Consider the following 27,904-nt stretch of genomic DNA (forward strand, 5'->3'; position numbering starts at 1 on the left):
CCAAGTCTTGTCAAAGAAAATTAAACAAATAATGCACTTTTTACTTTTCTTTTCAAATAATCTTAATTTCCTCTGAAACTATGTGGTAAAATACATTCATATTTGTTGGTTGTATTGCAAAAAAAGAGTTTGATTCTTACACGTTAAAGGGATTGAAGCAAAGGGAGGAGCCTTCATCAGCAAGATCGTGGAAGATTTACTCACAAAAACAACAACAAAGCAGAAAGTTGAGTTTGTTTTTTATATTAAAGCAGTTACTTTACAAAACAAAATCTTTGGGTTTTATGAACTAACATCAAAACAATACGAAAAATATGTCATGATGTGTGTTAATTTGACTAAGAATACCAACTCAAAATCTAAATATGAAATAAGTAACAACCTAAATATTAAAATCCTTCAAGTTTTGTCCTCAAATCAAATTGAGAGGTTCAAGCATCAGGAGTTTAAATGAAAATACAGTTGTTTTTGTTTTGGGCGTACCAGCCCAGTATCCTTCACACACATCCTGTTAGCCTCTGTTACCTTTGTCAACAAAACATACAGCACCACTTTCCGCTGAGCTACAGACTAGAGAGTAACCTCATTGTGATTATGTTCTTTTTTTCCCTGATAATTGACAAAGATATTATTTGTGATATGAGCTAATTACATTATTTTACTCACAAGTATCAAAACTCTGTTGGGTGGATAGTTTGTCTTTTACTGGAGGGAATCCAATTGATTGCATAAAAACAGTCACACCCATTTTAAAGCACACATAACAGCCTGTGAATAGTATCTTCCGTAGACAGTCAAGAAAGAGGAGAGCATCCATTTCTCCGACAGACATACATTTTGTTAAAGGATATCACTTACTCAACCTGCAGCGGTGTAACAAGGTAAGATATTTGAATGAAGTTAGGACCAAAGCAAAATATGTACAGAAATGAAAAATATCACAATCACTCTTAAGATTTTAACTATTGTTTGTAGTTTATATTTGCTTGTCAGTGTAACATAAAAAACCTCTTGTTTTTTTGGGATGTGTTTCACAGGTGGAAGCTGCAAACCCCCACAGGGAATAATATGGGAAACGAGCAATCCACTAATGAAGGACTTACCCAGGTGAAACCATACAGAGTACACAGACCTGTAACACTCAGCTATTGCATTTAAAACTTTACCAATCCCTTGCCCGCTTTTCAAAATGCAAGGAAACTCAGTTGTCTATGTGCATTGGAAACTTGCATTTATCTCTTTGTTTTGCTTATGGACGACATCTTCATTTTTTCCTTCATAGAATGGGAACATTTCTAAGCATGGAAATGGATCTGTGAATGGCTTCTCTGCAAACATCACATCTAACAGTTTGGAGATCGATGGTAAGTGACTTTTTATTTTCTTCTTCTTAACAAAAATGAGCAAATGATAATGATGACTTTAAATGTTAAAATGTGATGTGTAAATATAGAAACAATATGCAGAATGAGCAAACTAATGCTCGAAAATATGGATTGCACCTCCACTTAGCAAAAGTTTTTTTAGTTTTGTGTTCTTTGTTGTGTTTTATTGTCTCACTTTATGGGAAAATACTCCACATTGACACACTAAACCAGCTGAACTTTTAATGTCCATGTTGTATTAGTCATAAAGATTCTCATAATACTCTGTAAATAAAGTGACTCCCAACTGGACTCTATCTCAAGTCTCCCAATGTAAACTATAGGCGTAGTCTTAGACACTAACAAGGAGTGACTATTTGACCTGTCATGGTGTGCTTTGTGTCCCTGAAGTCAAAGTAATACTCTGCAATTCCCACTGGCACTTGAGTTTGTTTTATAGCTGATATGTTGACTGTAGAGATAAAGATGACACTTTCTTGCACCGACAAGCCCATGTTTGCTTCATAAAGAATTAGACAAGTAGAAATTTATTAAATGTTGCATACAGGAAGCAAATATACTTTGGTATCTTAATTAATAATAGAAAGCAGATTTTAGATTACAAAAATCAGGACTTTATTAAAAGACACCCCTTATACTTCTTTCTTCACAAGTTGACAGAATTTCTTGAGTTCTTAATGAAATGTCTGTGTTTCAACTACATGCTTTTGGTTAAAATATGAAAGAGATACAGTACAACAGCTTATTTTTCAGCCTCATCTTTACAGCCCTGTTCATAGAGCCAGTTTTTGGAGATGAAGCGAGCTATTCAGCTCCACCGCACCCCTTTCTTCTGCGAGGTGTGCTTCCTTAAAAATCAGCCCTACAGCTTTGCACTAATTAAACAAGATATACGATAAGAAAGAGCAGACAGAGCCTCAGAGCTCAAACTAGCCCACACAATAAACAAATCTCACACACCAAAATGACAAAAAAACACTGTCAGTTGTATTCTCAAGTACTTACTTTCCATTTGTCTTCAGTTCAATCGCAGACAGTTGGTACTGGTGCCTCTTTATGCACAATCCTGCCACGAGTCACACATGGAACTGGCCCAGGTTATCAAAAAAAACAAATAATGGATGAGTCAAAATCACGACATTTTCCTCACTGTCAATCCACTCTTCTGTGTTATCTCTTGCTTATATGGGCAGCTTTTACCAGGCGGGTTATGGTGCTCCATTTCTGATGCTGTATTCAGTAACAAATGGGAAAAGAGTTCAGAGCTCCAACTTCCTACTTTGGAGGTACAAAGAATGCAGAATGATGTGAACTTGTGGGTGGAAATAAAGATGGTATAGCAGTATAATTCTGTTCTTAGATGTTACTGTTACATAACAGTACCCTGTAAATCTGAATGTCTCACTAAATTACACATTTTCACAACAAAGCAGCCTGAAAAAAAAGTGCTCTTAAACACATAGAAAGGGATTTTTGTTTTCATAATATGCCCCCTTAAATTCTCAGTCAGATTTTTAATTATAAAAAACACATAGTATGTATTTCATCTGACTTGTAAATGCAGTTCTTTAATAGCAATTATTATTGTCTTTTTTGCAGTGAAGACCGACAACACAGTCCATCAGAATGGCGAGCCCATACCTTTAAACCTTGCAACAGAATCAAGTGACTGTGTGGTAGTCGAATCAGACGCTCAGTCTGCAAATGTTCAAGTCATTTCAGAAATCCCTGACACCAACAACAAGAAGGAAGAGGTCAAGACAAGCAAAGAGGAAAAGGTTAATCGTTTCGGCAAACTGTTCAAAAAGAAAGATCATAAACCTGATGGCGAGAGAGTTGAAGAAAAAGAAAAGAAAACTTCAAGTGTAGATCAAGTGGATACAAGTAATTTTCCCACTGATCCACAGCAGGTGAGTGCACTATTATTATTTTTCTTAATATTCAAATGACATGCAGTGTATCTGGTAATATGTTTTAGTTGCTTTATCATTAACCACACCCACGAAGAGACCTTATTTATTATTCCTCGAGGCTACTATGTAATATACCATACAACTTGTTGGCCAAAGATAATAATAAGTACAAAACACATTAGTGGGCCACACATACTCCTTCATTGATAAGCGTTGTAACTGTCATTAGTTTAGAGTCAAAGCACAAAATGTGAATTTATCATCAACTGGAAATTATCTCTGGCAAATGCTTTGATCCTGTATGTGTACTTTTCAGTGCTGCAGACATAATAAGGATAAAGGATCATGCTGCTAGTTTTGATCATATCATGGGATTTGATGAAAATAAGAAAACAAAGAAAAGCGTTGACCTCACCTCGTTTGGTACAACCAATCTGAGGTTATCCACACAGTGATCTTACGTACCCTGGAAACAAACACTAACTGTATTTTGTCTAAACATGAAAATTGATTTCCATAATAAAGAATTCAAAAGATGGTGATGAACCTGCCAGCATGGGTAACACTGACAATCAAGAGGGACACCTACATCATGAAACTGAACTATCAATACAAACAGACAGAAAACCTGCAGATATTTCAGAGGAAACTAGGGATGAGAGAAACCAAAACACAGAGGGCCCACCGGAAGAAATAGCCATGATGGACACCACTAAAGCCTCACTTAAATAATCAGATGTGGGGAGTGTAAAAGGCACTTTAAATAATGAAGCTTCAGATATCTAGTCAGCTGAGATCACAATCGATGAAGTGGTTGTCATGGAGAACAGTGTCTATGACAATGCTGGTAGATCTGGTAGATTTTTCTCACAGTTTTAGCCCTCAGGAAACTGAGCCTAGAAATGGCCTCAGAACCAGAATCTGAGCAAGCCAATTATATCTCAGAAAAGAGAAGATTGCACCTGAATATAAGACTGAGGAAACCATGGTAGTGGAGGTCAACCTTCCAAAAATGGTGTTCAACTGTGCTGAAGCAGTTTTTGCTTCCGGCTCTGAAACCTCTGACTACACTGCTGTAATCACAGCAGAGTTAGGAGCCGATGAAGTAATTACTGTGGACAAAAGTGAGGGAGTTGGAGTCATGTCATCTGATGCAGTAGTGATTGAAATAGCCAAACCTGAATCTAATGCTGTCACTCCTGAGGCAGAAGGAGCAAATGACATTCCCTCCTTTAATGAGGAGCTAGTTACTACGGTGACAGAAACAATGTCCGAGGTTGTCCGTGAGGAGCCGTGTCTTATACTTGCAAACTCAGACATGCCTGAAAAAGAACTTACAGTCCCATTGGATATCACTGTTAATGTTGATGCTACGGACATGGATGTACTAGAAAGAAATCAGCTAGAAAAACTCATCCCTCAGACAGTGAATGAGCAGCCAAAAAACTGGGAAAGTTGCCCAAAGGCTGAAATTCTCATTTCTGATGGTCTTTTTGAGCTCCTCAACTTTGAGCGAATGCTTCAAGATGCTTTCATTTTTCCTGTTGTTGAAGTCAAGCCTGAGTCTGTTCCAGAACTCACAGATGAAATCGCTGAGTTTGAGGAAGATTCCATCATTTATTGAAGTGTGATTTTAGTTTATGCATGCTGTGTTATAATAAATGCAATTACACCGTCAAAGGACTTGTCTTTGATAGCAGTGCACAGAGCCACTGTTTGCATAAATCATCAAAACAAACCTTATGGAAACATTTCCACTAAAATGAAGGAAGAAAACTCAGAAACTGTGAGCTTTAAGATTCTTTTTGTTCTTCTTCATACTTTTGTTAAGAATGTATTTGGATTATATTGTGTTCAGTGACAAATAAGCCCTCATTTAAGTTTCAATATGAAGTCTGACAAAAAAAATAAATAAATATTGATACACAATTGAACAAAGTTTGCAGAGAACACATTAATAAAAAATATCTTAAAATCAATCCAGATATCTTAAAGACACTAACTATAAAGACTTGGCAAGGTAGTTAACTTTCCTGGCATTTCTCAGGGCATAACTCTCACACATTGTTGAATATCAATGAGTGAGGGGTGGGACACGCACATTAATAAAAGGGTGATTGTTGACAATGCCTCGAGTAGGCAGAGGCATGGTTGGAATTGTGCTCCCATCTCAATGCTGCGATTAAGACACTAACTGTTTATATATCAGTGCAGTTGCTCTAACATAGTTCTCAAAAGCTAATTATTCATGCTGGTGCATAGGAGACAGCTAACCTAAAGCAAGACACAGAACCAGTGACGGAGCCAGAGAGTGTGACTCTAGAGAGCAACAAAGTTCCTGCAACTGACAACGGAAACGGTCAGCCTGTGGAAAGCCAAGAGGACGGTATCCCAGAAGAGAATCCAGTTATGAACTTCTTCAAAACACTAGTAAGTGACACCATTTAAAAAATTAGGGCAGGCTTCAAAACTGTTGATGTTTCTGACTGTTTGTGTTGTAGAATAAGAAAGCTTAGAAAAAATCAAATAAAGAAGTGCAGTCACCTAATGTGATAAAACAATTCTAGAAGAAATAGCTGAAATGCTGAAACTACAGAAAGAATATTGATGTGTGTTCTAATGATCATGCAATTCTTTACTGAGGCTGACGTGTTTGGATTATTCTTTTGTAAAGTAGAAACCCGAGCTAATTCAACACTGAGCGAGGCATGAGACTTAATTTGATTTGTGCACTTGTTAACCATTTTATTCAATGTAGGGGAATGTTTTACTGTATATGGCAGTAAACTAAGGTATCCATAACGAAATCTGCCACGATGACAGTGACAGTGGAAAACCTACAACAAGCAGCTATTGTATTTCCTCTTCATCATGTTGGCTTTTGGATTCATGCCGTTTTAAAGAGTTACCATTGCCCCAGCCCCATGCTAATCAAGTCTTTGAACATGCGGGAATGTGGTGGCCTATTGTTCATCCCATAGTGTGAGCTCACAAGGAAGGCCTGTGCGGTTGGAAGTTGAGATTTGTGAAGATAGAGCGAGGGCAGGCCTACGCCATCTCCAGAGCACAATGGCCAGCAGAATGACAGCGCATGTACTGTATGTGCTCTGTCAGGGACCTCAGTGTGCACTCTGTCTGCCTCAGTTAGCCTCCCATAAAGGCCTATGTCTGAATTCATGAAAGGCTTCTGTTTTACAGAAATAATTATTTTTCTGTTCTTGTTACATCAGCTACATCCTCTGACTCTGAAATCTTTATTGTGCAGTCATACCGGCATATAAATCAGCATCAAGCTATATGATTTAGCACTTGGGTATTCTTTTATATTTGTTCTCATTAAGACAGTTACCTTTTATTCTATCCTTTCACAGGTGACTACCACCAAAACATCCAAAAAGGAAACAGCCGCTCCCGAATTGACAAAAGATCAGGTGAACAGATGTTAAATGTTGAATGTATGATTGCTCTTGCATTATCACACTATATCTCTATTGCCAAAGTAATAGTGATGGCAGTAATATCGAGGGCTAATTAGCACCTAGAGGGCATACACATAAGCTTTTTGCTGACTTTGTTTGCTTCAGATTAATTGTGCATCTCTAACTGCTTCCTTTTTCTGTTGCAAAATAGTCCCTGAAGGAGACTCAACCTGCAGCACCCACTACAGTGAGCATATAGCCTATAAAAGTGTTTTGATATTCCAAACACATCTGGTGGTTCACATGATATTCATTTGGCTGGGTTCAATGCACATCCAGAAAATACATTTCATTTGCTAATTTCTAAAATAACACATTTTTAAGAAATTTCTTTCTTTCATGTCATTGATATTTACCCTCTTTCTTAAATAGGTTGCACAAATTTCTGAACCGTCAGCAGCTCCAAAAGGAATGCCTGCTCCACCACCACCTCCTCCGGAGCCACCGAAAATGGAAATTAAAGGAGAACCTACTGCTAAACCTGTAAAGCCAGCCCCAAAAGAAGATCTAAAAGCTGCTGCAAAGGAGCCTGAACCCTCAAAAGGAAAATCAGCCAAAGAAACTCTAAGCAGATTCTTCCGCCCAAAGGTAAATAAAACACCTATAACTCCAGATGGCAAGATTAAATTACTATTTCATGGACATTTTTACAGCATTTCTCAAAGCATTTTGGATTATAACCTAGTGTGAAACATGTGAATTTGAGGTACTGTTAGGATTCAAGACACCCAAAGTCAAGGCTGCTACAGCAAGTGGAGCAAATGCCAAGCCTGCCACAGTGGTACAGTAGATTATTATACTCTCAAACTGACCATGGCTCATGCGGATACTAACAGAACAGAAGCTGATGTGCTTGGAGGTGGTAGAAACTTGCCAACTACTGTTTCATAACTAGGACAGCAGTTGTGTAAGGTAGTAGTTTTCCTCATTCTCATTCTCTCAGGAGAATCAGGTTATTCAGAACTCTGAAAAAAATGCTACAGTAGTCCCTCAAATCGTTGTCATTGTTTCTACCATAATTCATAATTCAATTGAGTATTGTTTGATTAAAAATGTAAATGACATTTTGTGCAATCTGGTTACTTTTAATGTCTGTGTGAAAGGTATGAAGCCAGATAAATGAATTTTGCTTTGTATCAAGAGTGTAAGACTTGGGAAACAGCTAAACTGGCTAAATCACATATAGGCCTACTCCAACCAGCACCTCTGCAGCTCCCTGCTAAACTCACCTTATATGTTGTTTCTTGTTTATCATCTTAATTCATTTTACAATCAAGCTTCTCTGGTAGTCACTAGATGTGATACACCACAAGTGATTTCAGTTTTTGTTTGGGTTAAAAAAGCAAAACGCAATATTCTAATTGCTTAGCTTTATGTGTCAAACATGGTAGGCCTACATGAATACATGACCACAAATGCTAAAGGTACAATCAGCTGTTACAGTCTACAGTGCACTAGCTAATTAAAAAAAAAAGTACAGCTGCATTCAAGTATAATTTGCATAACACAAAAGAACTATAAAAAGCTATTGGTCTTAGTTTAGTTTCAGTTATACTTAAAACAATCATGCTAATCGCTTCCATTATGACCTAGCTTAATGTGGTCAAGTTTAAGTAATTCTGTCTTTTTCTGTGAGCCTTGCAGGGGCTGTATATAACAACTGCTGTGTTTTTTCTTTATCTCTTGTACACAAACACAGCCTTACAAATTTCTCCATAGACAGTATTTGTCACTGTGGTCACTGAAATGCTTTAATTAGCTTTAGCAATATTTCAGTTAATGTTTGCCAATGGTATCTAAATTCTTCTGTAGACAATGTTTTGGAGCCTTACAGGTGTTAAGTTTTGAGCCTCAGTTTAGTTTCGTGCTCACACACAGACGTAACAGTGTACAATCATTTCCTCTGGCTCATCTAAGGCATCTTAACTATTCCTTTAACCAGTTCATGTAAGTCAGCAACCACTGTAATGCTAACACTTCAATACTTTCATACAAACTGTCATGTGTTTTATACAGGAGGTGACATTTCTTTCCTGCCCTTTCAGATTTTAATAAAAGTAAGACTTCTTTCACTGTCCTGCTGACAATCAAGGAGGCACCACAGGCAGCTATAGAAGTAGAGATACAGTTGTATAAATACAAGTATTTTGAACTGTCTCTTTAATCTTTGCAGGTGTTTTCGGTAGATGTTATGTTCATGTACGCTGGTGTGAAAGTGAAACTGCATGCTGAGCAGAATTAGTCATAGAATGAAAGCAAACCTTACAGTGTTGTCTGCATAACATGACGTCTTGTCACAGTATTTTACTTAATATTAATCTGCATGTGCTCAGAATATAAAAGCACTTTTACCCTGCAGGAGACACCAGTGGAGGTGCCACAGCCTGTTGTAGAAGTGCAGGTAAATTAAAAGAAAGTCTTGGGGTTTTCTCCTTTGTAAGGAGTGGAAAGGAATTTCCATCTTTACATCATTGGGGCTACATGGCTGTCTTCACATGCTCTTCTTTTGAATTTGCTCAGACTGATAATAAGGTTGAACCTCAGAAGGCAGCAGTGGAGGTGCCACAACGAGTAGTAGAAGTGCAGGTAAATGAGCAAGAAGTGCTCAGGAATATTTATTTTCTTCACTCTGCAGGCATATTGGAATTATATTGTTATTGATGTGCAATATGTTCCATTTGTACCACAAATAACCCTGTTTCCAAACAAGTGATGGTTCCAATGCAATAATTTGTTGAATAATTAAACACTATTCACCACAAAGCAGGCACCATAATGTAGATCAAGGAACTCTCCAAAGAGTTTATTTACAAGATTTTAGATAAATGTGGATTCGGATTGTTGTAAAATCAAAAACTGAATATTTCGAAGGCAACATTTAATCTATTTATAGAAAATTAAATTAACATAACACCACAACAAACCTGACAAAAAAGAGCAGACGACGAAAATTCTAGTTTTAGGTCACTGATAAAAGAGGTAGCAAAGAGCTTCTGAGGAAGCTGTTGAGCTTTTAGCAGTGACTAAAGTGTCTGTTCACTGTTCTGATTAAAACTGTAAACTTAACAAACCTGGGCTTCATGGAAGAATGGTTAAAAAAAAAAAGAAGAAAGCTATTTGCTATAAGCAATTTTTTGCTATTAAGCAAAATGCTGTATGTTTGGCAAACCCAACATCTCTTTCTTCCATGAACACCATCCCCACCGTGAAGCCCAGTGGTGGGAGTATCATGCAATGGGGATGTTTGCCATCATTAGGACCTGAAATTGGGCAGAACAGAAAGAATGAGAAATGGTGTGAAAAAACATGCAACTTCTTAAAGGAAAATCTGTTTCCATCTTCCAGAGAACTGAGACTGGGATAGAGGTTTACTTTTTAGAATGACAACCAATCTGAGTGTACAGCTAAAGCAACACTCAAGTAGTTTAAGGAGAGACATTAAAGTCTTGGAATGGCTTGGCCAAAGCCCAGACCTCAGTTTATGGAATGATGGGGTTACCACAACACACAAATAAATGTAGAAATTGGTGAAATATAAGACAATGAAGGAGGAAACACAAAGATGAATTAATCAAATAATGTGGAAACAAGAAAATGCTCTAATACGTTCAGATGTTAAACTGGCCGACACAAAGTCCGAATTATTAAATAAAATATATGACATAGGAGCCCAAATTGTTGAGCATACAAAACACCATTTCCTTTTCAAAGCAACAGTAGTTGGTCCTCAGTTCCGAAATGTTTACATGGTGATGTAACGCAGTAGTAAACATGCCACTGTCCCATTTTTCTGAAACAGATTGCTTGAATCAAACTGAAAATGAGAGTACAACATATTATTTAGAGAACATTGTTTCACTTACAGCTGTCCACTGTCTTATGTTGTTTTTGTACTATTTTTAAATAAAGCATCCCCACTTTTATGGAAACAGGGTAGTTTAATAGTGAATTAATTTTTGATTACACAAAAGTTTGAATTTTTTTTAACACAAAAAAACGAAGAAAAAAAAAACCTCTCCTTATTCTGCAGATGATGGAAGATGTACCACAGCCAGGGGTAGAAGCTGAGGTAAATAAGTGTGGTTCAGCATTTTGGGAAAAACCTAATCTTGTTAATATTATCATTTTAAGAAAGAAAGAAAGAAGAAAAAAGTAAGATGAAAAGGTGAAAAGAAATGGCTGGCATAGCAAAGCCAGTATTACATTATATAATGTAAAATTCAATTTTTCAAGTTTTCAAACTTTTATATTAAACTTAATGAAATATTGCTTGTCCAGATTTTGTTAAACTAGATAAAGCTAGATATAGCTGTTTCATGCTGTTTATCAGTTAGCTGAACATTTTGCTTCCTTCAACTAAGTGTCCTCTTGCTGCAGTTCCATATTTGATCGACGGATTAAACATCTTTCATTCTGAAAGAAATGAGGAATTTCCCAAAATGGAGAACTGTCTAACTATTTCTTTAAAGGTGGAAAAATCACAGAATCTTCTGTCAAGATTGGCACTTTACCTTTTCAGTGTTCCTTTCCATTCTTTTCACAGAGAACTTCCATTTCTGACTGTGAATAATGGTGTGAGGTTATCTGTTCCTATGCTTCTATATTATGATTTGGAGATTTTTCTTGATTACCTCCTCTTTTATGTCACAGGTGGCAGCTCCTGCTCTTGATAACCGTGCCTTAGATTTTTTTTTTAAAAGATATCTCATGAGTTGTGTTTTCCTCTGTGCTTTCTTGATAAAAGAAGGTGGATCCTTCAAAAACTGGCACTCTGGAAGCAGCTGCAAAGCCAGAACCACCACCACCTGTTCAAGAAGAAAAGAGAGCAGCCTCAAAATCATCGTTCCTTTCTCTCTTCAAGCCCAAAGTAAGGACCTATTCAAGGACCTATTCAATTTTTAAGCCCTGAAAACATCTGAAAATCTCTGGGTATGCATTGTGATTGAATTACTTGACAGCAAGTAACAGATTAATGTGAATTTGAGGTACTGTTAGATCAGATGACCACAAAAGTCCAAGCAGCCTCCACAAGTGGAGTTCGGCTCCTAAGGAAAACTACTGGACTGGTAAATATAGAAAAATGACCTCCCGTGAAAAGATGCATCATTAACCAGAGTAATTACATCTGGGATTAAAAAGTGCTCTAAACAAGATATTTATCGAAGTATCTCTCTCTGTTTGCTATTCTGTTTGAAAGTGATAACAACACATAAGAGCATCATCTCTCATAATGTTGTAATCACTAAGACAAACTGTATCCTAACAGTAAGTGTACATATTAATGTCACTTCAAGTTACCATATTCCATATAGGCTTATTTATACTCACACTAAGTATCCATAACAGTCACTGGATCCTCTGCTGACAAAGTACTGGCACAATTATATTTTTCACAATGTATTACATCTTTTCTAGGCTCCTGAGCCCAAGAAGACGACCCCAACCCCACCTGCAGCAGCAGAGGCAGCTCAAGCAGTTAAAGCCAAGGAGGAGCCCAAAGCAGCAGCCAAGTCTTCAGAGGCAGTTGTAGATAACAAGCCAGTACCAGCGGCCTCCCAAGCTGGAGATGATGCAGCCAATGTGCCCAGAAAACTGGAGAAGAGGAACTCCATCCAGTTGTTCTTTAAAAATCTGGTGAGGAGAGCACCACTTTTTTTTTTTTAAAGAAAAGAAGAGACTAATTACAAATTTAAAACAGAAATGTTACACATATAAAATATGCACAACACCCTTTTAATTCCCTCACATGATTATCTGGAAATCTTTTGAATGACCCCACACGTTGCAATCTATTTTTGTGTTACCTCCACTAGATGGCAGCAGCAACTTATTACACTATCTAAGATGTAAGCCATACTCAGCTAAAAACCAAGCAGGTTGACATGCCACGTCATGTTATAGAACTGGAATTCTTGTGCACAGTTGTGGTTTTTGTCCTGTTGACTTACAGTCAACATATTTCACTTTGTCTTTGGTCTGACCAAATCAGAGGACACGCTCAAAGCAATGCAGTTTTAGTAACGGTCATTTCTTCTGGTTAAATATTGTTGCAGTAGGTTTGCATTTGTGAAAAAAAAAAAAAAAGCATTCAGTTTTTTCTCCCTCTTAATTGCAGGGTCAAAAACGTCACTCAACAGATGCCGGGGTCCAGACAGAACCAGTGACCGTTGCTGCAGCAGCAGAAAAAGCCAAATAAAACCCTTAAGACTCCCTCTTACTCAGCCTTTATCTTTGTCTCTGTCATCATCATCAACCCCCTTAATTACTTTAACTACTTTTTTTAGACATTACAATATTAAGAGGTATTGGGAGGATAAAGGAAAGTGAACAAAGAGAGTCGTAAACAGGTAGTTAAACTAGAGAGGATCAGGCCTGGCCAAAGACCGACTTAATGGCAACCTTGTTGAGATATATATATTTTTTGATCGCATAAATGTCCTGATAAGTAGAGCAACATGAGTGTGAAACCTTTTCTACAGACCTTTAAGCATAACTTGACTTCTCCCTGTTTAATAATCTAACATCCTGGGCTTATGCAATATATAGTGCTCTGCTTTGCTTTTAGTAAATAATCTGTCTTGAAAAATTAAAAATGCAATGTCATATAGGTTCTATTTTTACAGTTCATACCAAGACATTCATGCAACAGTTGTAATGCAGAAGCTGATGTGAAATTAAACTGGAACAGGTTCTTAAACATAAATAAAAAATTCAAATTGACAGTCCCAGATAGAGCTGATGTAAGGACTGTTTTTATAGCACATTGCACTTACACTTGTTTTAACTCCATGTTCACTACATACAGATTAAAGCACAGTCAAATGTACCACAGCAATTATGTAATGGGCCATCTAGGAAATCACAATCTTTACTCCTCTTTGGGCAATTGATTGTAAATACTAATTTTAACAAATCTACATGAGATGTGCCAATGTGTCCTTGTGGTATGTTTTGCAGTAGTTGTAAAATCACAACCAATTACCTTTTAATTCAATCACAGCACTTTTTGTGTATAAATTAATTTAGTCTTATGGTGTTAGTCATTTGTGTTTGGCCTATGTGCAGTTATTATACTTATTTTTGCTTATATGTATTCCTGTATGTGTAACCTCGGCTATGTTTAAGACAATAAATATGTTCACTGTTTCTGTTTTGTCTATTCTACATCAGCATCAACTATAACAGCATTAAGCTTTATGAAAAGTTACGAGGTGTTTCCAAAAATTCTGTTGTTGTGACTCAGCAGGTTAGGCAAAATGATTCAAGATGACCTTCTTGCTCCACTAACATCCCTGATCCTTTGAATGCAGAAGAACATGTCAGCTTGTAAAGAGTGGCATGTGAATCACACTGAATCATGTTGGATGTAGAGACTAATACCCACAGTCATTTGAAAAAGAATTGACACCCTCTTTCAGTTTTAGAAAGGCAAAGAAAATGAGCCGGTTCTAAGTGTGAATAATTCTATAAAAGAAGATGTTTTAGCAGTTTGCTTGTCTGGAACATTCTGGTATGTATTGACACAATGCTTTTGAGGAAAGACATTAGGAATGATCTTAGAGAAGCAATTGTTGCTACCCAACAAGCTGGGAAGGGTTATAAGGCCACCATTTGGAATCCATCATTCTACATTGAGAATGATTTTTACAGGTGAAAAAACTGTCAAGATAGCTGCCAATCTTCCCAAAAGTGAACTTTTTAGCAAGTTCACCACCAACGATGGTGCTGTAGCTCAGGGGGAAGAGCAGTCGGTAGGTCTGTGGTTCGAGGGGTCAACTAGACTACAAAAGCGCTATACAAGTACAGTACAATGCAATGTTTAATGAAACAATTTAGATATACATCAGAGTCTAAAAGCCTCATGTTAAAGTTTTATGGCTTGCGTAGGATTACCAGCAAAAAGCCTAAACTCTCTAAAAATAACAGCTTAAATTTGTAAAGTTGCATCTTAACACAAGACTTTAGCAACAATATCTTTAGGACAGACCTGCCAAAAGTTGAGATTTTGGTAGCAACCAGATACAGCACAAAAGCCTGATATGAACAGTCAAGCACAGGTGGAGGGCTGATGATTATGGCTTGTTTGGGAGTTGAAGGACCTGGGCACCTTGAAGAGTTAAGTTGACTATTAACACCTTTGTAAAGTAAAATGGGTGGCCATCTATCCAATAGCTGCAAAAACTGGGTCATGCAAACATGTGCATGATCTTAAACACTGCAACAAATCTACAACAGAATGGCTGAAAAAGACAAGAATCAAGGTGCTGCCAAGTCCCAGTCAAAGTCCAGACCTCAACCTGATAAAAATGCTGTGGTGGGACCTTAAAACAGCTGTGCAGAAATGAATGTTTACACGTCTGAATGAAGACTGTAAAGAATGGGCCAACATTTCTACACAGCAATGTGAGATACTGATAAAGTCATACAGAATATGATTACTTGAAAATACTGCTGCTAAAAGTTGTTCTACAAGCAATGCAATCATGGTTTGTTTTGCTTCTGGATTCTGCCTTATCTTTTGCTGGATAAAAAGAATGACACGGTATGTTTTGCGTTGTTGTTCATTTGAGCTTGCATTTACCTAATTCTAAGGACCAGATTACATTCTTCTTTTTCCTTGATATGTAAAACCTTAGAAATAAGAACAGTTGCATTTTCCTTTTCTTTTATGACAGTATTGCTGACAGAAAATTCAAAGTAATATGATACACATGTGGGTGTGGTGGGGGGTGAAACTGGTCAAAAGGACAGACATATAGATAGCTGCAGGACAACTGAATACTAACATCTATTATTTGGAATCAGTCAATGTAAAACAAGACCTAAGGAAGTGGATGTTAGAGGTAAAGGAAGACCTCAGATCTACTTCTATGTACTTCATATAACTAATACTCGGTCAGGAATGATTTGGATGGAAATGGCAGAGGCCCACTATTCGCTAACAATTAAGGGATGAGTCACAGCCCCTAAAGACATAACTCAAGCTGCTCTTTCGTTATCATGGAAGCGCTGCATTCTTGGATTGCTGTTTATAATAGGTAATCTTTTCAAATTGAGAATCAAAGTAATTACCATGGCACTGGAGGAGAAAAAGTGAGGTACTGGGTGCACTGTTTCAGACATGTGCTCTATTGTAGTTCTCTTCCCCTGAGGATTGTTTCAATTAAGATGCAGTGTGGAATCTTTGAGATGAGTTTCTCTTACATGTGAAGAACTCATCAAAGTAGCACTGATGAAAGTAGCAGATAAACAAACTTAACTGAGTCAAATTTGAATAGTACTCAAAAGAATCAGGATGTTGTATGAGCAAAATGCTCTTACTCTTTTTTTCTTTAATTCATGACAAATGTTGCATTTGTTAGAAATAAAAAAAAAAAACGAAATGAGTGTTTGAAATTAAGAGCACACACAAACAATCAAAGAAACTGACAATGGCTTATTGATACAGTGTCAGTTATAAATACGAGTTTAACAGAGCAAAGACTGTACACACTGCAGCAGATCTGCCTGGCCACCATGTTGCTGCGTTTCATCCTGGGACAATACATGTAACTGTGTGAATGCACTGTGCTTAGAGGGGGTGAAACGAGGGAACAGTGGACAGGGAGGCCAAACAGGAGATTTGCTGTCAGCACTAATGTGCATCATGGCAATGCTCAATAGTAAAAAGTCTGCAGAACTCGGAAACGCAAGGGTAGGCCGACAAGAAGACAGTCATCAATGATTATGATCTGATTAACAATCAGTGATCTGGCAAAGACAGTTACTTTCACTGTTAGTGACTCAGCAGCACCTACGGGCACAACCTGTGTGTTTTTTTTTTTGTTTTCTTAAGGGAAGCACTAAAATTCCATTGGTCTCTATTTTTTCGTGTTGATTTTAACGGAATGTAAACTGTTGTCTCGGCTTAGATACAGTACTTATAATAATTCATTAATACTATATTGATCCTATTTTCAAATAGTTATTTGACAATGATTTAAACTCACATTAGATTAGATTAGATTAGATTAGATTAGATTGTACTTTATTTATCCCACAACGGGGAAATTCACTTGTCACAGCAGCAACAACAGATATGAAACAAGAAATTAAAAAAGATAAAACATTTTTTTAAAAGAGAAAAAGCAAGTACTAAAAAGTAAGAAAAAAAAGAAAAAAAAGTAAGTACTAAAAAGCAAAGTGACCAAAAAGTAAAGTTAAAAAATAAATAATTTTGCACATTGTGAAGTTGAAATTAATAAAAAATAAATAATACGGGTAAAGAAAAATCTCTATATGATTATCATGGGAAAGGCAACAACATGATCAGTGTGTGCATGTGTTGTAAAGTGAACATGTGAATTAAGAAAACTGTTATAGGATAAAGACAACCATAGTAAATCTGAATATTGTTATGAAAGGGTTACAATTTAAAAAAAAAAACTGTTGTATTTGTCCTCAATTTGACAATAGTGAATATTAATAAGGAAGAACACAGATTTTGAGACTATCTCAGGTTAATTTAAGAATAGATCATCAGAAGTGGATTGGGCTGGAAACTTAAAGTCAGTATGTGATTTTGACCACCTTTATTCTTTGGGACAGTGTGAAGCCTCTTAGACAAGCTTTCTTGTAATTTCTTTAAGCAGGCTTCAGGAATAGTTCTTCAGACTTCTTGAAGAACATTCCAAAGCTCTTCTTTGGATGTTGGCAGCTTTTTGTTTCATTCTCTGTCAAAATGATCCCATATTGTTTCAATAATATTGATGTCCAGGTTCTAGGGAGGATTCATCTCTCCATAAGATCGGTTGTCACAGATTTTCAGTCCACTTCTTGTATCATTTGGCATACCTCAGTCTTTCCTCCCTGTTTTCCCACTTTAAGAATGGCTTCTTGACTGCCACCCTTCCATGGAGACCATTTCTGATGAGGTTTCAGTCAACAGCAGATGGATCAACTCAAGGGCCGGTACATCTCTCAGGTCCTTTTTTTCCTCCCTAGTTCTTAAGGAGATCACTTTTAGATACTGTTAATCTGCTATACATATATTTTTTAAGGAATGATACTTCCGTTCTACTACTACTTCTGACAACTACTACTACTTGTCCAATTTTCTGGATTTTTTTTAAGGGCACACTGCACAACAAGCTGGGACATGCCAAGTTTTTAGCAAATAGCTCTTTGGTAATCATCATGTTGGTGCATATTTACTATTTCATGTCTGTCAAGTTGTGTTTTCTTTGGCATTTTTGAAGGAACTATTTTGTAGGAATTATTTGTTTTCGTGACAAGCAGAAAATAACAAAGTGGCTGAAAATAAAATTCAAAATTGGCTCCTTGCCATGTTGTCTGTTATATGTAGAAGCAGCATTGGTCCATCACATGAGCTGAGTGCCTTTTTTATGCTTCTGATTCATAGGTCAGTGTTAACTGGCTCAACTAAAAGAAAAAACATTGTACTGTGCATTCTGTATTTAGCAGGAGAAGATAACAACTATGATCTTAGGCACAAAGAAAAACAAACAAAAATGAATTGTCTTAAAATCAAAAGAGATACCAACAGCAGGATTCAGTAGCACAAAGAGGCCACTCCTTTATCTAATTTCTTCACAGGAAAGCAGGAAAAAATTTAAAACACAAACTTTGAAAATTTGCATACAGAAATGCTCTGGGTGTCTGATTAATCTTTTTCTGATGACCAACAACACTGCAGCTGGCAGCACTGAATAAACATTACTGTGCTAGGGGTGAGAAAAAAGATTATATTATCAGTGTCCTTCAGAAGCGGCACCAGGATTATGAAAGAAGCCAGACTGTGAATCTGGAGGTGAACAATGCGGTCAGCTGCTCCTGACACGTCAAGACAAAAACAAGCCACCACAGTCTTTTACCATTTGTTGATCCAGTTCCTATCAGGGTGTTTGTCAACTGAATGCATCTTCATTTATTCAAGCAGTCAGCTTTCCAAAGACTTTACTGCCTTTGGCATAATGTCCAATACCTACATGCACTTTTGTAAAGAAATAATCCGAGACAAAAAGAATTGCAAGATTTTGGAAGAAACAATGCATTAGCATAATGGCAAACAATAGCACAAAGTTAATTAAATCAGCAAAAAGTAAACAATGTAATGCCACTTGTAGCTGGTATTACCACTACAGAGGGCCAATGCTAATTAAATAACTGCAATAAATCAACGATAAAAATATTCATCAAGCAAAAATCCTATTTGTAAGGTAACAAACAAGCTACCACCGTCTGATAAAGTTTTTCTTTTTGTCATTGGTTGGAAACACCTCTCGGCACTTTCATCATCCTGAGGGATCACACTGCTGCTCCAGACTGATAGCTTTTAACAGAGCCTTTGTGGTCACAGAACAATAGGAAATGAGCGGGAGGCCTCGATGTGTCACATGTGGTGCCTTTGATTAACATACTAGACCTGTTTGTGTAACAGGATCTAGTGGTGTTGCAAAGATACATAGAACTGAATCACAGTATTGCAGAGGATAGGAAAATGTTTTAACAAGTCACCGCATGGTGTTTCAGTCTTACAGACCTTTAGCATATGGAATAGTTTCTCTTTTAAATTGTGGTCGAAATCAAACAAGATTCAGCAGAATTAGATTGAAAATAGTGTATCATAAGGAATACTGGACAAAATCCTCTTTTATGTTTAATATGTGCTTGTAAATATGTCCACTGGTATCTTGGAATGAACGGAATAATCCATTTCATTACTTCGGACGCACAGGTTGCCAAACCTGTGCGTCTACTTGCGTTTTCATGACATAGTTAACACAGCGAATGGTTCGACCTGTTTCGTAATAACAAGGATTGGAAAACAACTTTTGACATAGGCAAATCAGCAGGGAGTTTAAGGACACAACCCTTGACTAATGCAGGAGATACTTTTGGCAAATGGAGTCTTTGTTCTCTGTTCCACTGGGTGTGGTTACAGATAAAGTTTTTTTTTCTTTCTCACAGACATTGCTGCCATTTGGGGGAGGGAGTGCGTTTCAGTAATGAGTGTATACTAAAGTGTACTGAATATCTTCATTGATTGTGTGATGTAAAGCTTAAGAAAGCATCAGTGTCTTTCTCTCGAGAGTTTAAATAGTGGAGGAGGGGCAGCTTTTAACTGGCATGTGAGGGCTACTGTATATGATGTTCTTTATTAAGCATCAATTTATCAAGCTTGTAGGGGTTTTTACAGCACAATAGTTACTTAACTGTTTCTTGTCATCATATAACGATTGGTAGTATTATAATTAGGCATTATAAATGTAAATATTTGCCTTCATGATGGGCTTTTACGTAAAGCGATCAATTTTATATACCAATATATATGGCTTAATCAAAAGTATGTTTTGGAGGCATCACACTGAAGTGGATATAAAATGATTAAACTGGCATGCATTGGGTGCGTGTTTAATGTAATAGGAAGAACCTGAAATTTCTCATGACTCAACCAACCTGCTTCTGCAAAAAAAAAAAAACGTCATGTAGCTGTGAAAAATTTGAGGAACCCATCCCCCACCTCCACATGGTAGTTAATGCATGAAAACGTGTAAGGAAAACACTTTTAGGTAAGTTAAATCAACATTTCACCTCAGAGTCCTGTAGCCTCACAGTAACTCCCTGAAACATTTTGAAATGGTCTTAGTAGCTTCATCTGCTGGCTAGTTTAAGGCCAGTAAACATAAACAGAGCAGAGCTCTTAAAAATAAACTTTAATGTATACTGAGTGTTTGAAAGCACGAATTAGAGACCTTGTAGCAACAATTAAATTATTAAGATTATTTGACCTACGCCAGCTGGTAAGTAGATCTCACCAGGATTGGATATATTGAAAAATCAATCAAATTAATTATTCACATACATATTTTTATTGCTGTTTAATAGAGAAGACTGTGTGAACTAATCCGATTCTGTCATTCATGACCACGTGACTATCCTATGGGTTTTTTTGGGGGGGGCCGTCGTGCACGCGCTCCATCTTCCCCTCGAAAGTCGTTGAGCGAACGCGCGTCAGAATTCAACAGCTGCACAGTGAGGACTCGACAAGTAGAACAAATATGATTCACATTCAAACAATTGAGTAGGTGAGTTGTCCACCAGCAATGGGCTGTGTGAATTGAAGAAGAAACTCACACAAAACAGTGTATCTTACTTATTTCAGTTGCTCGTAGTATCAGTATCATTATTAATCCGGAAATTCTAAGTTGGTATGTATTGTTTGGTGAGTTTCTTCAGTTTGGTCGAAGTCGCAACCACAGAAAGTGTACTTTGCTAACGCTAGTGTCGTTGAATGTCCTAACTTGCTTACATTGCCTTCGTGACGTTAGCGTATTGTTACGTTAGTTATTTGCGTTAACTTTTATAACTGACGTCAAACAAAACAAGCACCGACATAAGTACACACGGTTAAAGTTTTGCACTTCTCTGTTGTCATGAAAATAGCGTCGTCGGAACGTGTTTCGAGTTGAATTGATTCTGGTTGGACGCAGCTTTTTTTTAAAATGAGTTTTAGCTTATGTGTTCACAACAAGCAACGTTGACAAGACTGATATTGATCTGTGTGGCTTTGAACAAGATAATGAAATCCTCGTGCTCGGCTTATAATGCACATATAGAAGTGTAATAGCCAGTCTTTTAAATAGGCTGCTTACTTTATTGAAGTTAGCTTTGAGCTGGTAACTGTTACCTCGTGCATCCCCCTCGCGAGTAAATTACGTTGATGGTCTTAACGAGATGAGTACTCACTTAAATAACATGGTGGCCACTAGCCAACATCAACGTGCTTCACACAAAGAATGCGTGCACTTGGAAAAAGAAAGGGAATAAAATACTCAGGGTCAGTCACCTGCATTCACCTGAATTAAGAACTTCGACTGGAACTAATTACATTAAGTAGTAATATAACAGCACTGATGTCTTGTGAAAACAGTCATCAGTTCTGTGTAAACTGGGAAATGGGGTTGATGGGGAAATCCAAATTCTAGGCCTAGTCATTTTTAAAGTAGAGTTTGCTTAATACTATTTTTTTTTTTTTTTAAAGTTTAGACCTGGAGTTTTGATTTTCCCATCAATCCAACGTCCCAGTTTCCAAGAATTGATTATTTCGAGCAGACGCTGAAAACTACTTCCCTGTTAGAATCTGTTTCGATTTACATGAACCTGGAGCCATTCACTTTGATTGTTTTACTCCATGCTTGGGCCAAAAATATGAACCGTACAACCTTTTTTAAATTTTTTATCTGATGTTGGTGGTCCATGATAAGAGAAAAGATTCTCCGTTGCTTACAAAAAAGTTTATATACTAGAGGCATATGTTATGGGCGAGTCAATGCACATTTCAAAAGGTTTTGTTTTTAAGTGTGTGACTATTGTTAAATGGCAGTCCAGCCAAGCCCACATTTAAGGTGATATAAACAGGAAACCAATGTCTGTAAGACAAAAAGCTAAAGCTTAATAGCTTAATGTGTTTTTTCTTTTTTTAGTTTTATAATATTGTTTTTTACGACTGTGACATCATTAGTGACAACTCGGCAAAGATGTTGTCTAAACAAAAAATGTTTGATGATTTTAAATGACATTGCAAACCGAAACTGTATAGAAACATTGACTCTATTAAGTCAGTCTGGTTTTTAATTAAGTCAAAACTAGGGTCTGTTAAACATGAATTTTTTCCATCTTAGTCTCTGAGAAGGAAAACAATGTTTTATCAGTGGCCCTTGCATAGAGGAAATGAGTTGTTGGTGTAGTTGATTGCTAAAAAAGATATATTTCCTGTTTCAGTAAAAGCGAAGGAACTTCTCTCTGTGGTTTATTTTAAACAGATTTTTTTTGTCAGTGACGTGTTCGAGCTACCTGATCTTGTTTTTATGTTGTGCAAAGCCTAAGGCACTCTTTCTTTCTTTTTTTCAGGTTCTTAATAAGACAGTTTGTCAATCATTAGAGGAAGATGCCACATCATTCATTGCTGCCGTATGTAGATAGCCCAGATGGACGTTTAAAAGATATTCTTAGTAGTAACGATGCAAGCATCCCAGGGCCTGGCTCTAGCGTGACGCCACACACTACATATGCAGAGAGAACTGTGCTGCAGTCTGAAGGAAGTGCTTCATTATCCTGTATGTTCTGTGACCAGACTTTAACTCATCAGGACGAGTTGGGCCCCCATGTACTAACCCAGCACCCCACTACATTCTTTGAACCAACAGTGCTTCGGGTTGAAGCAGAATTCAGGATCCCAGGAGTAGAAACCCGACCCAAACCGAGCAGTCTAGAAAAAGAGGAGGTTCCCAGCTGTATCGTATGTGGTCAGATAACGCAAGATGCCAGTGAGCTGGAAACCCATATGAGGAAGCACAAGGACTACTTTACATACTGTTGCAATGTCTGTGGACGGCGGTTCAGAGAGCCTTGGTTTCTTAAAAATCATATGAAGATGCACGTAAAGCCTGGAGCGAAGAGTAAGGCTTTGCAAGACATGGATACCCCAGTGACAGTCAATGATGTCATCCAGGAACCTGCCCCAGAGCCTGTAGTCACAGTTTACAAAATGTGCATGGTTTGTGGGTTTTTCTTTCCTGATCATAACAGTTTGGCTGACCACAGTAAAGTACATAATCGAGAAGTGGAGTCTGGCAAAGATGACGACAAGGAGAAGACGGATCATGCTAAGGAATCCTTTTCCAAAAAAGAAATGTTTCTTAGCAGTCTAAACCTTCACCCTGCCTCTGAAGGAAACAGTGTGAAATATGTGAGATCTTCAAAATGGATTCCACAGCTGGATCCCTTCAACACGTATCAGGCCTGGCAACTTGCGACAAAGGGCAAGATAGCAGTTGGCCCTAATAATACTAAAGATGCTGGTCAGGAAGTCAGCACAGACAATGACGACTGTGGCTCTGATAAAGAGGAGTTAAATATTTGGTCTGAGGGCCAGGGAGAAAAAAATTGTCTTGGGAGAGAGCTCCGGTCTCAGCAGCAGGCTTTTACAGAAGGTCCAAACCCACCACGGAGGTCTTTGATACAGAAAGTCAAGGACAAAGAAAGGCCAACCACTTGTGAGGAATGTCAGAGAACTTTCAGGACCTACCACCAGTTAGTTCTCCACTCCAGGGTACACAAACGTGAAAGAGGTGGAGATAGTCCAACTTCTGTTGATGTAAAGCTTCCAAAATTGGGCTCACTGGACCATGCAGAGGAAGGCTTGGAGGAAGGAATTGAGGAAAACTTGATTTCAGGTAAATCTGAGTTTCTATACACTCTCATAACATTTTATGATTTAGGCATTGTATACAAATCCCACTGTTACAAAGTGCTCCCTCTGCTGATGAGATGTGTGCCAACAATTCCTCAATGAAAGTTTTTTATTTTTTTTTTTTAATTATATTCTTCCATTTACGGTATTTATTCATTTTAATTCATTTGTATATTCTTTTAAGGTGAAGATGGCTTTGATCGATCAAAAGTCAGATCTAAAGCATGCAGTTATTGTGGCAAATCGTTCAGATCAAGCTATTACCTCACAGTTCATTTGAGGACTCACACAGGTATAGTCACAACATTTGCCCTGACTATTGTATAAATGCAACACCTTGCAAATTCTGTACTACAGATCTAAAGCTGTGACTTAAATGTTTGTTTCTTCAGGAGAAAAACCTTTCAAGTGTGCTTATTGCGATTACGCTGCAGCCCAAAAGACTTCACTAAAATATCACCTGGATCGGCGTCACAAGGACAAACCCTATGTGGAGATCCCCGGCAGACAAGTGCCTTCGTTGCCTTCTCCTGAAGACAGAAAACATGGCAATAACAATGAAGATCCTGCCCCAAACAGATCCAAACTCTGGATTCCTGAAGCCAATTTATGCATAACTGGAACACCAGATAACAGATTTGATTGCAAGCTTGGCAAACCGGTTGTCCAGGTGAACAGTGAGTATGAGAAATTATTTGCCAAGTCCGCTTACACCCCAACTGATGATGATGATGCACTCATAAAGTGCCCTGCACCTGTTAATCTGAAGAAGGAAGCAGAGATAAAGAGTGAGAATGATGAGGCCCCATTAAATCTGTCAGTAAAAGTGTCTCTCTCTATCCCTACCGCTGCAGAACCTAAATATGCATTAAGTCCTATTTCATGCCCATTTTGTGCATATAAAACCATGTACCCAGAGGTTCTCGTAATGCACAAAAAGCTGACCCATAAAGACAAGTCAGACAGTACCAAAAAAAATGGACTTAGAGGGAATATAAAACAAAAACGTTATACAGGCTGCCCCCCTGCACTCGATGGTAAAGATGTCACCCCACTTCTGATGACTGACAGGCGCCACCCTCGCCGAACCAAATCCCCACCCCCACAATCCAAAAAATCTCAAGAGAGCGTGCCTGTTAACCCACCTCATGGTTCTGTCCATGCGCCACAACAAGATGTTGTCCATGAGACCCAGTGTTACAGACGGAGCACTGACTCTCGCCCCACTCAGGAATCCTCCAGGTATACGGAACTTCTGAGGAAAACCACTGCAGGCAGTAAGTATATCATGGACAGAACAGGGCCTCTAGACAGAGTCGGCATTGCTGAGAGGAATTACCCAGCAAGAAGTGACGCCATTTGGCACTCAAATGCTGCAAGGCTATGCTTGTCGAGCCAGTTTGGGACCCTCCCCCAGATGGATTTTGGTGAACCTTCTGGCAAGAGATTGAAGTTCTCTGTACCCACAAGCAGGGATGCTGAGACTGGTGAGAAGCCTGTTTTTAGAGGACCACCAGTGGATGGATCAAACAGGCTGCTTATTACAGGGAGAGGTGTGAAGACCACACCACAAGGGTCTGGTCCAGCCACAGCTTCTGAGGCTCTTGGTCCAATAAAAAATACACCTACACCTCTTGGAGGAAGTTTGGACTCTGAATGGAGCATGATGAACCTTCTGCGCACCTGCACACCGAGTGACCTGGCATCTCTCTACCACAGCACACCTACTAATCCCAGTCATGGAGGACTGGCCAACCCAAGAACTGGTATGTATTAGGTCAGCTGATTCAGACATCGTAACTCAAACAGTGATAATTTTCATTAACATTGGGCTCTATTGCGGGACTTTAATCTAGTTTGTAGAGTTAATGTGAAAGATTCTTTCCCAGGGGGCAGAACTGTGCTGTTCCAACACTTACCCAGTCTACCCAACCTGCAGAGGAGAGATCCCTCAGGCTCATTCTCAAAGCAACGCTATGGGACCACTGAGAAAAGTTCCTAAGGAGCCAAGGTAAAATGTTGAGAAATATTTTGATTCTTTCAAATATTTTGATTTACAAGTTGTTGTTTTTTTTTTTTCCTTTTCAATTTGAAACCCTGACCAAAAGTTGAAAGAATTATTTTTATCCATCATTTGATTTAAATGTTGCATGTCTCATTTGGAAAATTTAAAAGCCCCTTTTCCCTCTTTCTAGATTCAAACTGTGCTGCTACCTTATTTTGGAGAACTTCATGGAAAATAAGTTTAATTTATGAAATGAATAAGAGAGGATTTGCTCAGAATGTACCTATGCTTCTCTAATTTAATGTTTATTCAAAAGAAGATAAATTTGTGCTGCATAGATATTTCAGGGCTTAGAATTTCAGTGTTTCTCTTTCTTTCTTTTTTGAAATGTGGAAAGGTGCAGATAATTTTTCTTTGAAATATCTTCCCACCAAGAACTAAAATCCATCTTTCTCCCACACTAATGTTCTAATATCAGTTTGTAATGTAAAATTTGTATGTGGGACAATGTAAATATATCTTCAGGATTTCAGTACATAAGATGGTGTTGAGCTAAAACCTAAGAAAGTTGTGTGGAATATGGCTGCTCTGTTCACTTACTGTTTATGTCCAGGCAGCAGTTACGCACTGTTCTGTTTTTTTTTTTTTTTTTTTCTTCTTTTTTTCCAAAGCACTGGATGGCGAGGAGTTTCTGTCCAATGACTTGACGGCTTTGGCCCATTAGTTTACAAACAGACCACAGTAACAATTCCTTTTGTGTGTTGAAGTGCTCTACCTCATGTTGTGCTCCAGACACTTATTTTTCTTTTCTTTTTAAGCTGCTGACGCTATCATGTCAATTGAGCCTGTACACCTTGATGTCTTTTGAGTAGAAGCAGATATTAGTTGTTGTAGTACGTGTAAATGGACATGTGTTGATGTATGGCAACATTTGTCAAACGCCACACACACAGGCTCATGTGGTGACCTACAACTACTACTACTGATCAACTTTAACACAATTTTGGTCGTGGATGCATTTGATTTGCTTGGTATTTATAAAACCAGTTTAAAATGCAGGACAGACTTTGTTACTAGTTCTTTTGAAATTGTTATCAACTACTTAAATAGTGCCTCAAATCCATCAGCTGTTAGACAGGCCAAATTTCACACAGTTCTGTATGTGTATGATACGGTGTTGCTGTATTGTTGGATTCTGCACATTCAGTCACTAGTCAGGAGTTTGTTTTTACTATGCAGAGTCTTGAAAGTGTTTTGTTTCAAGTGGCAGCAGTAATCATCAAGTGACCTTTTACATGGCATGACTGTGCAGTTTGAAAAGACACCTAAGAGCAGCTGTGTTGATTAATGATTCAGTTAACTGTTCACTGTGAAGAAAAAATTCTCAGGTCAAGTCACATTTGCATGCTCTGTAGTCTGACGTGTAATTTTGTGTTTCTGTCACTTTGAAAGGCCTGAGTTTCTGTTTTTTTTTTTGTTGCTTTTGGTGTTTACATTGCATGTGAACTTTTGTAAAAATTAAAATATTGTTTTCAGATCTGTATGCCAATGTTTCAATAATAAAGTGAAAGGTGATGAACTGGCAGTATTCTTCTCTTCCCTGATTGGCATCTCATGCTATCACCTTCAGGATTCAGCTTCAGTTGGACAGCTTTGCAGGAATTTGACGAGGCAGTACTTTGTACTGTGTGGTAGAATGCTTTACCAAAATGTATCCTTTATTGCTGGACTGGAACTGGCATTTAACGCCAACATATGAAGTATTTTTCAATTGCACATTGGGCCTGTTGATTAATAATGTCCTCAATTGCGTCTAAATAAACCTGTGGTGTAACTGGACTGTTTTAGATTTTGTGAGATGTATCTCA

At 37.8% G+C, this 27,904-nt stretch overlaps 2 protein-coding genes across 9 annotated transcripts; both read left to right on the plus strand.

Annotated features, from left to right (window-relative positions):
• Positions 1-566: 566 nt before the first annotated feature.
• On the plus strand, positions 567-13,923 carry bcas1 (brain enriched myelin associated protein 1). 5 transcript variants are annotated; one of them, XM_075475299.1, is made up of 15 exons: positions 567-881; positions 1,038-1,107; positions 1,283-1,364; positions 2,985-3,295; positions 5,561-5,728; positions 6,670-6,729; positions 6,929-6,964; positions 7,150-7,365; positions 9,137-9,178; positions 9,298-9,363; positions 10,808-10,846; positions 11,522-11,644; positions 11,763-11,843; positions 12,193-12,411; positions 12,893-13,923. In XM_075475299.1, the coding sequence occupies exons 2-15, from the start codon at positions 1,069-1,071 to the stop codon at positions 12,971-12,973; spliced, it is 1,563 nt and encodes a 520-aa protein (XP_075331414.1). In that variant the 5' UTR covers positions 567-881; positions 1,038-1,068; the 3' UTR covers positions 12,974-13,923. The 5 variants fall into 5 exon arrangements, with proteins under 5 accessions (XP_075331414.1, XP_075331415.1, XP_075331416.1 ...); XM_075475300.1 differs by having other exon boundaries at positions 11,525-11,644; XM_075475301.1 differs by lacking the exon at positions 6,929-6,964.
• Positions 13,924-20,767: 6,844 nt separating this feature from the next.
• znf217 (zinc finger protein 217) lies at positions 20,768-27,676 on the plus strand. 4 transcript variants are annotated; one of them, XM_075475306.1, is made up of 6 exons: positions 20,768-21,001; positions 22,690-24,014; positions 24,216-24,323; positions 24,424-25,797; positions 25,921-26,042; positions 26,227-27,676. In XM_075475306.1, exons 2-5 carry the CDS (start codon positions 22,727-22,729, stop codon positions 26,031-26,033), a joined length of 2,883 nt encoding a protein of 960 aa, XP_075331421.1. In that variant the 5' UTR covers positions 20,768-21,001; positions 22,690-22,726; the 3' UTR covers positions 26,034-26,042; positions 26,227-27,676. The 4 variants fall into 4 exon arrangements, with proteins under 4 accessions (XP_075331421.1, XP_075331422.1, XP_075331420.1 ...); XM_075475307.1 differs by having other exon boundaries at positions 20,768-20,987; XM_075475305.1 differs by having other exon boundaries at positions 20,768-20,864.
• Positions 27,677-27,904: the final 228 nt, after the last annotated feature.

Source organism: Odontesthes bonariensis, chromosome 10 (assembly GCF_027942865.1).
Source record: "Odontesthes bonariensis isolate fOdoBon6 chromosome 10, fOdoBon6.hap1, whole genome shotgun sequence".
Classification (NCBI taxonomy): domain Eukaryota; kingdom Metazoa; phylum Chordata; class Actinopteri; order Atheriniformes; family Atherinopsidae; genus Odontesthes; species Odontesthes bonariensis.

Bases quoted from the DNA above. Each gene is read 5' to 3' on its own strand.
- bcas1 (XM_075475299.1), top strand. From the start codon at position 1,069: ATGGGAAACGAGCAATCCACTAATGAAGGACTTACCCAG. The intron at 9,364-10,807 runs GTAAATGAGCAA...CTTATTCTGCAG, and splicing joins AACGAGTAGTAGAAGTGCAG to ATGATGGAAGATGTACCACA. The intron at 12,412-12,892 runs GTGAGGAGAGCA...TCTTAATTGCAG, and splicing joins AGTTGTTCTTTAAAAATCTG to GGTCAAAAACGTCACTCAAC.
- znf217 (XM_075475306.1), top strand. From the start codon at position 22,727: ATGCCACATCATTCATTGCTGCCGTATGTAGATAGCCCAGATGGACGT. The intron at 24,015-24,215 runs GTAAATCTGAGT...TATTCTTTTAAG, and splicing joins TGAGGAAAACTTGATTTCAG to GTGAAGATGGCTTTGATCGA. The intron at 24,324-24,423 runs GTATAGTCACAA...TTGTTTCTTCAG, and splicing joins TCATTTGAGGACTCACACAG to GAGAAAAACCTTTCAAGTGT.